The sequence below is a fragment of the Bombus pascuorum genome, chromosome 1, assembly GCF_905332965.1.
Source record: "Bombus pascuorum chromosome 1, iyBomPasc1.1, whole genome shotgun sequence".
Classification (NCBI taxonomy): Eukaryota; Metazoa; Arthropoda; class Insecta; order Hymenoptera; family Apidae; genus Bombus; species Bombus pascuorum.
The window spans coordinates 15837561-15853395 of record NC_083488.1 but is presented as its reverse complement, the minus strand read 5'-3'; the positions used below and the strand labels follow the sequence as shown (position 1 = coordinate 15853395).

Here is a 15835-nt window from a genome sequence, read left to right as displayed (position 1 = left end):
CGTGTATTAAATGCACTTTCGGTACTTCTTCGACGATTATAATCCTATCACGCTGAGATCGTATCCTTCTCCTCATGGGACGTTAAGCGTAATTAGATGAATTCCCCTGTTCCCTTTCCACCGCATTCCACGCGGATAGAGAATGGGGAAAATTTATAACGAAAATAAATCACCAATTACCACTTCAATCTCGCGGAACGGCCTTTGTTCGTTATTTATGTGCGGTATGAATTAAACGTAGCCGCAGTCGTGCGAACGTATAGCAGGCGCGAGTATGCTTCGTGATACGATGAAATCCCTCGAAATCGAAAGAAAAACGATTAACGATCGTAATAACGTCCAATTAGTCAGCATTGGCCAGCATCGTTACGCTTCAATCTATGTAGGATCGCTAACAACTCCGTCAGTGATGGAATGCGCACGAAGTTTCAAATTGTCTAGTTATTTTTTTCAATTATCTATTTTGGTAAATTGCGAATGTATATCTTGAAAGAAAGAGGACTTTTTTTAAATTTTCAAACTCTTTTGTGTTTTTCATGTTACTAGCATATATTATATGCATACGGATTAAGTGTATTTATCGAATAAATAAAGATATAAGTGTACTCCACTTCTTGGAATTTTAGTTTGAAGCACTTGGTTCATACTTATGTTATGTGATTTCATCAATATTCTCTACTCTTTGTTTTATAGAGTTAACACACCTGACAAATATACAAGTGGCTCGTGTACCGTTATTTATTAGCGCTAGTTGATCTTTATTGAAAAATCGGAATGTAAATTGTTCTTCATAGTATTCACTATGTTGAGTCCCATTTTTCTCTGATACAATGTGTTTATTTAAAAAGTCAAAAATTTATCTTTATTGAAAAATCAGAATGTAAATTGTTTTTCATAGTATTCACTATGTTATGAGTCCCATTTTTTCTGATACAATGTATTTTTATTTAAAAAGTCAGAAAATTTATCTTTATTGGAATATCAGGATGTAAATTGTTTTTCATAGTATTCACTATGTTGAGTCCCATTTTTCTCTGATACAATGTGTTTTTATTTAAAAAGTCAGAAAATTTATCTTTATTGAAAAATCAGGATGTAAATTTTTTTTCATAGTATTCACTATGTCATGAGTCCCATTTTTCTCTGATACAATGTGTTTATTTAAAAAGTCAGAAAATTTATCTTTATTGAAAAATCAGGATGTAAATTGTTTTTCATAGTATTCGCTATGTTATGAGTCCCATTTTTCTCTGATACAATGTGTTTATTTAAAAAGTCAAAAAATTTATCTTTATTGGAAGATCAGGATGTAAATTTTTTTTTCATAGTATTCACTATGTTATGAGTCCCATTTTTCTCTGATACAATGTGTTTATTTAAAAAGTCAAAAACTTTATCTTTATTGGAATATCAGGATGTAAATTGTTTTTCATAGTATTCACTATGTTATGAGTCCCATTTTTCTCTGATACGATGTGTTTATTTAAAAAGTCAGAAAATTTATCTTTATTGGAATATCAGGATGTAAATTTTTTTTCATAGTATTCACTATGTCATGAGTCCCATTTTTCTCTGATACAATGTGTTTTTATTTAAAAAGTCAGAAAATTTATCAAGAATCCTATTTGTTCTTAGTCCAAGTACAATGTATAAACAACTGTATCTATGCCTAAAGAATAATATAATATAGGACATAAGTTTGTATAATAACTTACTCATTTGTTTTTCTTACTTTAGTGTGCCGAATTACTCCCTGAAATATGTCGATATGTTTTTGGATACTTTGTATATAATGATGCAACATATACGAGCCTTTAATTCCGATTTGGAAGTATGTGGTAGTACCAAATTGCATAGCGTTAGTACGAAATTGCAATCTTCCATTGGATTTTAGGAATACATCGAACGCGAAATTAGTCTCCTGTCTGCGCAATAATCCCTAATGTTACGGCAATTAGATTTGCCTTCGCTTTACGATACGCCGGCATACTAATTAGACTGATGGCACAATGATCGAGGTCACTTAACGAACGTGATTTCGATGCGGAGATTACAGGGTTAGTCGTCTAGGGACTTTGGGTTTGTCACGCGATGTTGTGTGCGTTTACGTACGTCCTTGCGACGCATGCGTACTCACGGAAGGTAATTACAGGTATTACGCGAGTTTTGGATAATTATTTCCGGCTGAATAGTGTGTCAGTGTTTTTTCTCAATGGATAATTACCAGAAAATGATGTTCCATACCCTTTTCTAATGACTTTGAAACATTTTTCGATACCGACTTTTTTAAATTTAAGGTCTGTACCAAATTTAATAAAAGTTAAAATACGAACTAACGCGTTCTAATATTCACGTTGAGATTTTCTTTGATGATCATTACATACACTTTTGTGTAATAATTTAAGAAACCTTGAATTCTGTAAAAAAATTTACGTAAATCTAAATTAAGAATTAAGTACTGTTTTTTTTAATAATTGCGTCAAGGCTTTATTTAACGATTTCTACAAATTTTCCTGTACTGATTCATTAAACCTGGAATTTTATAAAGAAGATTTAGTAAAATGAGAAACAGACTAGGGCCTCCTTTTGCACAATGACTCACCAACTAATAATTTATATTAACAATTAAATAATTTTTTACAAATAGGGTAATCGTATAACTTGTAATTTGAATAATTTTATTTTATTTATTATAAAATTTACTCTTAAATAGTTGTTAGTTACTTCGTTCAAAAGTATGCATTGGTATTAATAACTTGTAAAATTTCATTAATAATATCAGTTTAACTGTATAAAAGACAGATTATGTTATTATTACCGTGCAATAACCTCACTTAGTTCTTATTTAGTGGCCTTGAAAATTTATCAGAAATCTCGAGTTCCATAAAGAATTAACTACGAAGTTTCCAATATGTCAAATTTTATGATGTTGATATTCTTTGCATGATTGGAGTATACATATACGGAAACAGAACTCGGTTGAAAAACACATAATCGGAAAAATACTCAGGAACTATAATCGATATTTCTACCACGAAGGCTACCGTGCAGTAGGTTGCAATCATCAAGGCGTGTGATCAACTTTGTAGGCACATTAATTCCCGCTTAGCATACGTACGTTGCATGCTAATACGTAGCTAATACGTCCCCTTTTTTTCTGGCGTATAACAAGTCATAAAAATTGCAGAAAAGAAAGATGATGACCTTTAGTCCTGAGCACTAAAAGCTCATGAACATATAGGCATGAATAAAATTTTAAAATATCTGAACATTCGAATAACAAAGATAAATTCTATATTCTATATTCTATGTTACGTAATTAAACTTCAAATAATTATGCAATCAATAAACCACTCAAGTATTTGTACGTTTATATAGAAAATCAAAAATACGAAAACACACAGAATGTACTGAAAATATGGAAAGTAATGTACTCGTCATACTATTATTTACAAATTAACTATTTAAGATGCTAATAACTATTTTTTTTTTTTTTTAGTTACGTTTACGAAAATATAAATACGAATAGAATTTTCATAAAAATGATGAGTCGTACTCTAATGATGAGATCAGAAATATCTCAAATGTTTCAAACGTCTGAAATATCTATGTTCATAATTACATTTCACCAACGATACACAGTCTGATTCCTGAGAATTTCTTTTACTGCGTTATAAAATAGTGTTCTGGAGACACAGGTCTATTTCTCTGGTTTTAAGCCGCGTTTCTAGCGTTATTCGTTCATCACGTTCCACGGTTCTTACATAGCGTGATTATTTAACCTCGATCTGGCTGAACCACTTTTTACGTGAACCGACCGATTCGGAGGGGGCGGAGTGTGCGGCATAGCCACTAGGAATGTTGATTGTTTTCAAGGTTTTTTAAAGATATCGGTCGCGTTTAATAAGATGTAGAACGTAGAGCGTAAAGGAATTATGGTATCTGTGCTGCTGTTAAATTAATTCCAACTACGTTAGTTTCAACGATCGTCTAAATTGATTTCACTTTTACGAAGTATCGTATTATCGCTACGATTTGTTTTTTGATTGCTTTTAATGAGTCCAGGAACGATATTAAAACTCAGGTATAATGTTTCGCGTGCTACAGGTGCGTACTGGTAGTAATTTCTTTTATTCGCATCTTTTTCTTTTCGTCGTTAAGTAGCTTTAATCCCTGTCACTTTATTCAAGTATATTACCCTGGATTTGATTTCCAATTTAGTTATGTCAATATATGACGCACGAAAAACTTCGAATTATATTCCTAGTTTCTCAGAAGATTTGTAAACTCACAAAGTACGTTACCGATTAAGATGAACAGAAAAGAAATTGGTAAAAGATATAAATATTTGCCACATTTTGCATATGTAGTATCGTATACGAAATAGCAAAACGCATATTACGACTACAAAACTATTCGATAGTAATAACCACAACTGTTATCACGAGTAATACAACAGATCTACTGGAATGAAATATCGCTAGGAAACATACGAATAGGTCGTTTCTCTCGTTGTATGTTCTTATTAGTGGCGAACGGAGGCAGCCAGTGTGAATAGAGGCTTGTAAAGGATGACAAGAACCGCGTTCAAGTGGATTCGGTGGCCGTTTAACAAAGATTTCTCACGGGAGGCTCGCGGTCCGTGGAAATGATGCGCACAGCATTCTAAAGGTGCGTTTAGACCGAGTGCTCGCTCTTCCTCCACTTTCGTAAAATTTACAAATGAAGATGTAAGAGTAATTTTAAGAATGTTCTTTGCCTCCGTGACAAACGAGCGTTCGTAGATGTTAGGCCCAGTATCCGAAAGAATTGGATAGGTACTTTTGGTAGTTCTTACACCATTCTTGCACCATTCTTGGATGTTCGATATTCGATTCAAAGAATTACTTCTACCAAATTTTATTAAAACGTAAACGAGCACCCACAATTGCTTGGGGAATCAAAAATCCGACACCCGAATGGTCTAAAGGTGCATTCACATTATAAATATACGTTGTCAATTTTCAAAGTTTATTTATCGATAAACCGCATTTTCGTCGAGGACCTCGAAATATTGTCAATATTATTGATTATTCTAGGAATGCTCGAAAGGTGATCTATAAATACCCTAAGAACGCTCTAAGAATCCTTTGAAGATGCTTGTTCCATTGTTGTAAATAAGTTCACGAATAGATTGGTCGGTAACCATTTACGCTAAACGTTCACAAGACAAACGTTCTTACTCCAGTTCTATGTTTTTGCTCGTTTGGTCTAAACGCACCTTAACGGTGAAGTGGCACGGCTCCGCTTTAGTAGGCGAACAGAAACGCTGATCCCGAGGCGACCTCGTTCCCGAGGTCCTCGCGGAGATGACCTCATCGAGATGTTGCCCGATCGGGCCCCGTGTGATATCTCCGGCTCGCGAAATCTCAACAATCACGTTGTAAATCCGTCAACGACCTCCGCCATCCAGCTATCAGCTCGTTTATCCATCGCATGATCGGACGTTCTTTTAATTACGGGTTAATTTGCGGACCTGTTTATGCACACAATCTACTCAGTACAAGTTGAATCGGCAAGGTACAGTTACGTCCTGCGCACTTCCGTTGAAACGCTATGGTAACGGGTGAGAAGAGGAAGAGGTTCATTAGGTCAAAGTGGTAGAGAGTTGCTGGTTTGATGGCGGTCTATATGTACATCTGCTCAAATACGTACGTTGTGGATACGATTTTCGTACAGTGATTAAACTAGAAATTGTGGGAACAGGTGAACAGGTAACACGCTTCTTTTCATTTTCATATGATACCATCTGGAAATTTGGAGAATTTTCATATATAGTAAGAAAGATTGGACGAAATGAAAAATTCTGTTACAATTTGTTCTTCAAAAAATTGCAGTAAATGATTGTCGACACGTAGTTGTGTATTTTTACAGATACACTATGTTATAATATATATTACATATATGTACATAAATATTGTAAATAGCACATATACGAGTATACAAGAGGAATATTAAGTTCGGAGGAAGCGAAATTGAAGATACAAGTTTCTTTCGTAGTAGTAAGATACAATAGCAAGTGACACTCTTAATCTTTACGACACTTGAAATACAATCTTATTGTATTACCCTAAACCAATCTCGCATTTATATTATGTAGATATGAAATTGTTTGCTTGGCATTCAAATGTTAGTATTATCTACAATAAACTCATACTTTATTTAATTTTCAACTATTGCTACACTTCTTTAACTCTAACTGACTGTTCTTCAGAGATTGAAAATTATTTCAAAGTTACATGCAAGTTTGTAAGAGAAATGTTTGATTATTATGGGTACGTGGAGCAGATGTCGTAAAAATAGCTCCCGTTGTTGGTACGTCAATTAACTTGGAGCGTGGAACGCGCATCGGATTATGGTTGTGTGGAAGGTACACGATCATGAAAAGGTCACTAGTGCATGATATTTGTTGAGAGCATCGAATCATTGCTCTTAGCATGCATTTTATGTGAACACGTAATGCAAAGAGAAAGATTAAATCAGACACGGACTATCTTTTGTTTAAATATAAGAACTTTGAATCTTTGCTCGTTTTGTTATATCGTAGAAAATTTGACTAGTTTCTCTAATTCTTTAATTTTCTAATTTTGTAATACTTTTTGCCTTCGAGCATGTCAAACAAATAATTAAGTAAGAATAAAAAATACTCTATTCGCAAATATCTAAAACAACACATTGTTTCGTTTAATACATAGTTATTCACATTAATAATCGAACACTATATTATCTTTGTAATTATTGCTATATAATAACAATAACGTTTAATTGTATAATACATTTTAAACAAAAAGTTGTCACATTAATATTCTGACAGTTTTTGGAAACCATTCGAACTGTAAAATAGATTTATATTGCTATTATTATTATATTAGATTGCTATTGTCTGAAACCTAACGTGCCACGAAAAGGACAGAATACCAGCATTGATAAAAGACAACTTGTTATTTATCATAAAGGAAAAGATAAAAGTTATCGTGAAATTGCACGATTATTACTGATGAAGAAGAGCACAGTTGCGAATATTATTAAAAGATAAAAAGAAGAGGATCGTATAGAATTTAAGAAACAAAAAGGACCACGTGGAATTTTTAATGAAAGAGGCAGAAGAAGAATAATACGGAGAGTTAAAGAAATCCACAATTGGTCTCAGAGATTTGTCATGAAACTAGGAAAAAAGTCAGTGCTGAAACAGTACTAATAATGAAGTACAATGAGTTTAATGATGAGTAGCAAGAAGAAATCCGTGCATAGACGAAATAAACAGAGAAAAAAGATTGGCTTTCGCTGAAGAGTTCATTAAGAAAGCTCAAAATTGGTGGAATGATGTTGTACGCGCCGACAAAATATTGCATTTTTGATTCGGGTAGAAAAAGTATAATATGGCAGACCAAAAAATTCGAAACCTACTTTAAAGCACGGAGAAGATTCTGTGATTGTATGGGGATGCATTTCGAGTATCGGTGTGAGTGAACTGGTGCTTATCGTAGGTATATTAGATAAGAATAGACGTTTAAGCGTTTTTAAAAAACAATTTGCTAAAATGTGTAAACAATATGGGAATACAAAGTACATTCAAATTTTATCAGGACAACGATCCAAAACATAACGCGAGAATAGTACAGGAATATTTGTTATACAATTGTCCTAAAGTTTTACATCCACCTCCGCAATTTCCGAACTTGAATCCCATAGAAAATCTATGGGATCAATTAGACCAAAGAATCAGAGAAATACCAATAAATTAAAAAGTTCAATTGCAAACGATGCTAAAAAAGGAATAGTAATTATTTCTTCAGAATATGTAAAGAAAATTATTTATAATATGCTCAAAAGATTACACGAGGTCATTAAACAAGACAGACACGCGACAAAATATTAATATCGCAATCTTTCATAAATTTTATATATAAAATTGTTGGAATACAACGATATTACACGCATAGGCAAAAATACTCTTACACAGACAACCACACAGGCTTTTGAACAGGACACTTACACAGGTCATACTCATTACTGTGTAAAGAGTGGGGTTCAAAATATTTAAGGGATCATGAGTCACTACCTACGTCTAGCTTGAGAGTAACTAACCAACTACCAACAATCTCCATACGTTGTTAATTATATCACTCGCTTATATACATTTGGTTCTGTAGTTCTGTTTAATACATATCACTGAAAATTATTTTAACATAAACATTGTGTCTTCCACAGATTATTAATCTTAACTTTAAGATTAAATTCTAAAATATTTACTTTCTATAAAGTATCTGAACATTAATATGACGTGAAAATAAGACAACTTTTTGTTCAAAGTGTATTATGTAATTAAATGTTATTGTTAGAATGGAGTTGTTTATATATTTTTAATGTACAGTAAATGGTTTATCTTTCTATAAAATAAACAATATAATATCTAAATCATTCACTCTTACACACACAATAATTATAAAGATAGTATATTGTCTGAATATTAATGTAACTGTACGTTAAACTTAGAATGTGGTTTTGTTCAACTGATTTCCTGCTTTCTGCCAGCAATCGCTGTTAGTTGAAACAGCAGGTTTAGAGGCGCACGTTGAAAAGGTCAAATTGCGTATTACGTCCGTGTACGAGTAGTTGAATTTTAAATTGAACCACGATTTCCATTATCTGTCGTAAAAAGTCGGATAGCGAAAGTCGAACGTCGTAATCTTTTTTTTCTTTTTTTTTTTTTACGTGGAGAAATCCTCATGGACACTCGCCGTTGCATCGCAACGGTCGAGTAGTGTCGGACTCTTACCGACTAAAACTCCACGCTGGCCAGCCTGATGTTGTAGACGGGGCCCCGGGTTTTCTCTTGCGAATTTCTACCTGGGGCACCCCTTGCCGTGTTCTCCTCCCTTTCTTATTGTGGGAGGCGACCTTGTTTGTGTTGGGCCGCTAGGGGGGACCACACCCTCTAACGCCGGGTTTCCTAATCGTGGCGCTCAAAAACTAGGGCGGCGGAGGTGCCGTCCCTCTGTTTCGGACATCCTTTGTCGCGTCGCTCTCACTGGATCGCGCGTCCTCTCCCTGTCTCTCTCCGCCTGCTCCTTTGCCAGCATCACTTGCTCGCAGAAGGTGCGGACGGCGGTGGTGTACTCCTGGTGCCCTCTCAACATGGCCTCCACACGACCGCTTCACTAGGGCTACGCTCTCGCTGATGACGAGTTGCAGGACGCGCCGCGGATCTGTCCACGCCGGGCATCGCTCCCACGTGTACTGCGCCGTGTCCTCCTCTTCCTCGCAATAAAATAGGACAGTCTTTTCTTTGTGAGTTGTCTGTTGCGGGTGCAGACGTCTCTGTTGGGGTTACAGATGTTTTTCCCCTTATTTTTGGTAACATGGAAAAATCAGACTTCGGTCGTCCGGGATTTGAACCCGCGCCCCGAACGTTCGTAACATAAAGCGCTAACCACTGCGCTGTCGTCGTCCAGCGAATATCATAATCTACCAACTATACAATTAACTAAAGCTTCAGTTTATCTAGGGAACAAGTTGATGTAAATCAAATAACGGTTAGAAATCTAAGAATTATTATATTCCTTTACATTACTTTAACTTCAAAAAATACCCAAATATATACATGTACTTAATATTCTAACGTTAGTCATTTAATTTCACTTTTGTGAATTTACATGCTTGAATTAAAATAAGACAGTAAAATCAAAATACATTTGGAAGTGAAATCACAATTTTATATCTGCAAAAAATTTCTAATACAAATTTTACCATAAATTGAAACAAGAAATCAAGCACATCAATGACAATTCCACCGTAGTTCTCTGAAATTGAAAAATTTTTCAAGAAGAAAAAGTCACGATTGTGTCGATCATAACCCAAAAACTGCACTAGTGTGAAACAAATATAAAAAAACAATCTCTTCTCCTGGACGAACAAACTGCCCAAACAACCTTTTGAGCGCACCGTTTTATGAATATCAAACGAGACCTATTAAGATCTCGTATCTTTATAAAAATAAGTACGTACATCGATAAATAAAAGTAGAGAAACCTAAATGACCATAATACATATTTCAAACCTAACTAAATGACCGTGTAGAAAGTTTCAAAGACTTCATCGATCGAGCAGTTTTCCATAGAAAAGACCTGTCAGGCAAGGCAGTTTCACTTTCCACGAATGAGTTCGATTGTGGAGCGAGGTTTTAACAACCAATCCGCGTATGGAATTTACAGCTATGGTGCTGTCGATTACGCTCGATTACACGGCAATTAAACAGTGCCTGATCGTTGTACAACATTTATTTATTTCGATTTAACAATCGATTGCACGGACAAATGGGAGGCGAGGATATACGACGTTTCTTGTCGCTGATGAATTATAAAGATGACGAGGGCGATGTTCCTCTCCTTTCTTCTTCCCTGCCCTTAGTTCGTATCCGACTTGCTCTAGTAGCAACTAGCACCTGATTAAACTTGGTGATTAACCGCTAACGACCAGACCGGTCTGCTTAACATAAATCGCTAATTTACAAATCCAATAATGCTCCTGACTGCTCGTGGAATAATCCATTATTCGCGATAGAGTCCACCGCCCCATTCCCTTGGTTACTAATGAACGTCGTTTTCGAGCGATTGACGTCACCCAATTAAAATTCTGCGATCCGGGCTTCCTTCGTTAAGCTGTGGCTCAAATTTCTCAAACGTCTTTTGGTTTCTTATTAAAGAAAAATTCGCTTGAAATTGCGACCAAAGCGAAAAATGTTTCGTGGTCTCCTGATATTTTCTTAGTAGTTTTAGTGACTGTAATGCACCGCACGAGTGTGACTTGTTAGAAAGCAAATTATTAATTACGCACTGTCGAAATAAGTCGTAATAATCCTTTTTTCGTAATAAAAGAATTAGACCAAAATTTAGGATACGTTGCTGGCGATTTTTTAATAGAACGATTGTGTCAGAGTTATCTAGTAATCGTTAAACGAATGATAATTAGTCCGTTTGATCGCTGGCGCGACTATAATCGCGCGGCAATTAGGATGATGCGGAGTCGGAAATTACTGGCGCGTCTTTGTAAAAATGACAGCTAATGCTTGAACGATTTACCGCGAAGGTTAATACGAGAAGGAATTAACAGAGAGGAACTATGAAGGAACACATTAGTTTCTCGGTGTTGCTTAAGCCTTAATTTGTTATTCCCCACTTTTAATAATCTGCGAGAAACTTTCCTCTTAACGTCCTAATGCAGAGGGGATTAAGCTCTGCTGGCACGAGTCGCGAAAGCTTATAGTTTAATGTTAATGACTTAACGAGATTATTACGAAACTTTAACCATTATTTAAAGAGATAAACGTGTAGTTACGCTACACGTAAAATATGCAAAGTATTACGAACGACGAGAACAAAAATATTACTTAACTTAACCTTAACATCAAACATGCAAATATCTTGAAAATAATCTATTTTTCCCTGTTGATCGGATGTTTAGAAAAGTTCCTTAATTATACTAAATAGTAATAACGTCTAACAAAAATATTTCTGTTACTAACCCAAATTACAAAATCATCGCTTCCACTTTCTCCTACATCCATCCTTAAACTTATCACAATCTCCCTGGAAAGAATCCCTCGTTAACCCCCTTTCTGAATGGAATTGTTGCAGGACGTGGAGCACCCCGCGTAACCGCGGCTCTGGCAGGAGATGGCGAAGGCCGGTTGATCGCCACCCCGGTCCACAAGGAGAGCATAGCGTCGAGGAGCAAGGAAGACCTAGCACAGGAGGCGGCGCTGGTGCTTCAGCAGGTAGGCAGCCTTCACTGCGTTGCCCACGACAACAGACGATTGCCAGGTCGATTTAGCACACTTCCGGCGCGACGTAACAAGAAGAGGCCGGAACTGCCACTCGATGTAAGACGCAGGAGCGTAGAACTTGGCGCCACCAGCAGCGCAGACCTCGTCGAGACACCGAGGCTGAAGAAGAAGGCATTGGAGAGAAGCGCCAGCGATGCGAGCGCGAAAAAGCTAAGAGGTCCCCTGGCGAGGTTCTTCTCCCCGAAGTTAGAAAGAAAACGGAAACCGGTCGGGCGCAGCGTCAGCGACGCCGCCAGCTCGTTGAGATCGCATCGCAAGAGGAGCGGCAGCGAGAGCGAGGGATCGCATCTCGGCAGTAGTCGCGTGAGAAAACAGTTGTCCCCAATAATCGAAGCGTCGCCGCACGTCGATCAACAACCGTTTCATTTCGGTAAAGTAGCAACAGCGGAGAACGGTGAAAGTAGCAGCAGGCCCGAGGCGAAGAAGCCTAAGCAGGAGGAATCCGATGCGAAGAAAGTGACGGAGCGGACAGAAACGATCGAGACGAGAGAAAGGATCGAAGAAACGGAGGTGAGCGCCGGAAAGCCACCGATATCGCCCAGGAGAGAGAACAAGGGAACCGTGAGACGCATACCTATCGAACTAGAGGTAGACGATAAGAAGAGCAAAGAGGAAACAACGGAAAGAAAAGAGGAGAAGGCAACAGGCCGGACCCCTTCACCGGTGGTAAACGACATCGGGGTCGACGAAGTGGACAAGGTCGGTACAAGTAGCATGCTGCACAGCAGCCGATACGATCTGCAGCAACGAACCGGCGAAGAGTCGACGATACACAAGATGATTCACCGATTATCCAGCGACCGGTCGCCGCCACCTCAGCTAACTAAAACGATGGTCTCACCCGGCCCGGGATTCGGTCACAATAACAACCGACCGTTTTCTTATACCAGACCGAACGAGTCCTGCAGTTCGCCGCCTCCGCAGACCAATGTGATTTACGCTCAGGTGCAGACCGACAAGAAAAAGGCGCAAAGAAGTCACTCGGACAGCGACGAAGGGCTTGGTCTCGAGAGGAAAGACTCCTCGCGCGAGAACAGTCCCGCGGAGAAGGATTACCGCAGGACGGATTACTCGTACAGCGACTTACGACGTAATAACGAGATCAACACGTTTAAATCGAGATACGAGGAGGACAGAAAGAACAGCAGCACTCATTTTTCTAGCCACTACGCAGGCACGCAGGATTACGTTACCAGAAACGTAGACACCAAACGACGTCATGAATTTGACGACATCGACAGACGTCTATACGACAAGCCCGAAAAATACACGTCCACCGTGTTCGTTGACACATCCGGCAGAGGCAGAGCCGATGGCACGGACGCCAGACAACGAGACGGTAACGAATTCTCCGCCAGACAAACCCAAAGCGGAATATCGAACAAGACGTCCGAACTGAGCGCTAGACGCGACCTTCTCGAATCTAGAATCAAGTCGAGACTGCTCGCCGACGAAATGTTCGCCGCGAAGAACAGCGCGAACGTGCCGATCAAGAAATCCGAGCATGAGATCATCGACAAGCCGATTGTCCCGTCACCAGTCACTCCTAACCGCGTCGCCTCGCCAAAACGCTACATGGATACGTACATCACGGAAACGCGCACCAACAGCAACGGAGAGAAGTACATATTCGAGAAGGAGATTCACGAAGACAACGGTAAGGTGTACGGTTATGAAAAGAAGATTACCAACAAGATCCCATCGGATGGGTACATTGATACCAAACCGAGAGACGGATACACGGTTGAAACGAGGACAGACAAGTACGGAGACAAGTATATCGTAGAGACGCGAACGCACGAGGGTTATGCGGACGATTTCAAGCCATTCCTCAGTGACAGGAGTAGAACCAGCCCGGAGGAACGGTATGAAGCACCCAGAAACTCAACCAGCCCTTATAAATCATCCAACCTGCGCCCGGAGGAGAACACCATTCCTCGTCACTTTCGAACCGAACCAAGGGAGAATAATGTCCTTTCCTCGCCCATAATCGCCAAGAAGTTCACCACGACTGAAAGGAAATTCTCCAAGAGCGACGATTTCTTGGACAGAGACGTTCGACCGAGGGACTGCTACTTGCCCAAGAAGAAGAACTTCGAATCCATCCGCGGCATGAGCAAGTCCACGCAGCGTCTGGACGAAGTGGGCGAGAATTCGCGAGTGAGAGCGTTAAGGAGCGAATACACGACCAGGTCGCACGAGAACTTGACCAGTCATGCCGACTATGTGAACGCCAGAGACGTGCGCCGACCACTTTTAGAGAGTCCCACGATGAATGACCGCAAAGAAAGATCTCCGTTTACAAAGCAACACCTGGATAGTCTGCGCGAAGGTCCAAACGACGACTATGACACCGATATATCCCAGATGACCAGTAGCCAATTGGAGTCCAAGTACTATAAAGAAACTCGTACGACTCAACGGTACACCAGCAGCAAACACCCGATTCACGATGATTACGACAGTTCTCCGCCGCGAATACGCACCGACCGCGGAGGTTACAATTCAAGCAGATACGATTCCGACACTACGGCCAGAGATTCGATTCGCTGCGAGACTCGATACGACGAGACGTCGCGAACTTTGAGGAAGGAACATCGGAAGTTGGACGAGGATCCAAAGAAACCTCTCAGAAGATCGCGCAATCGGCTGGATTATTTCGACGACTCCGACGCCAGGGAGAGTCCACGAGTAAAGGCGACAGTTGGAAGGTTGGAGACGTTCGATGAAAGTCCCACCAGGCCTCCCAGGGTCTATCACGATGGTAGCAAGTCTAGACACACCAGACAAGAGACCAGAACGCATACGGAGCGTCGACATCGCGAGACTCGGCTCAGTGACTCCGATCGAAAGGATCGCTTGGCGGATTCCGGGATCGAGAACGATTACAGGCGCGACTCGCAGGAGGTCGACCGAAGGGAACAAATCGAGTCGGAGGACGAAGGTTTCGTTACAAGGCAATTTATCAAACACGAGAGACGGCATACCGATAGAAACATGAATCTGACGCCGAACGAGCAACGGAAGTACGATAAATATATGAACGACATGTCGAAGTCGCCGCCAGTGACCGCGAAACCACCGACCGGCGCGGATAAGAAGTACGAGAAGAAGGCGGCGAAGAAGAGTGGCACGATGAGCAAGGTGAAGCAGCTGTTTAGCAAGAAGGAGAAAAAGGCGAAGGAGGAGAAGAACAAGAAGAACGCGAGGAGCAGCAGCAGCGGCGCTCTTACTGACGATGAGGTGACGATCAGGTACAGAGAGTACCGGGGCGATCAGCTAAGGAGCGCGAAGAGCGCGCGGGACTTGGGTAGCGACATCAATCAGGTAAGATTTCTCCTCTAAAATTAAAACAAAATGTTGTCGTGCGAATTGTTGCTATGTATACTTGTATCATTTGAATAACATTTTAGGAAAATAGTGATTCGAAAATAATGATTTCAGATTATTTTGGTATTTCCCTTTATGTTAATATCTTAGATATTTGTTGGATTAGATACTGTTTTATAAAGATACAAATTTTTGAACTTTTATTGGTTTTGTTATAATCATGAAGCAGCAAGTTGTAGGATTAAAAGTCTTTAATTTTAGGTCGAACTTCTTAACGTATGAATATTCCCCCGATTCACGAGCTCAAAGCGTTTAATTCCTTTACTATAAGCTTTTCTTCTAATATACATATACATACATATATGAATATATATAAATAAAAAATATATATTAATATATATTATATCAAAGTATATATATTATATATATTAATTATATTATAATAATAAATCATATATGATTAATTATATATATTATATATAATATATAACTTTTTTATTTATGTATATTTATATATCTATGCATGCATATATATATTAGAAGAACAATTTATAAGGAAATTAAGTAAAAGAATTTAAACGTTTTATATATTTACATATACATATACATAACCATACATAG

The 15835-nt window shown here is 38.7% G+C and overlaps 1 protein-coding gene and 1 long non-coding RNA gene across 6 annotated transcripts in view; one reads left to right on the top strand and one right to left on the bottom strand.

Annotated features, from left to right (window-relative positions):
* LOC132906072 (uncharacterized) overlaps nt 1–15835 on the top strand; it is a 169364-nt gene that overhangs the window by 28033 nt on the left and 125496 nt on the right. For all 3 annotated transcript variants that reach the window (XR_009657939.1, XM_060957938.1, XM_060957947.1), the window contains exon 3: nt 11676–15211. Coding sequence is in view for 2 of the 3 variants with exons in the window: in XM_060957938.1 (XP_060813921.1) it covers nt 11676–15211 (3536 nt within the window). In the remaining variant the exon portion in view is untranslated. The remainder of the gene's footprint in view (nt 1–11675; nt 15212–15835) is intronic.
* Nucleotides 1–15835, bottom strand: part of LOC132906362 (uncharacterized) — a 152078-nt gene that overhangs the window by 90918 nt on the left and 45325 nt on the right. The gene's annotated exons all lie outside the window — the stretch shown is intronic.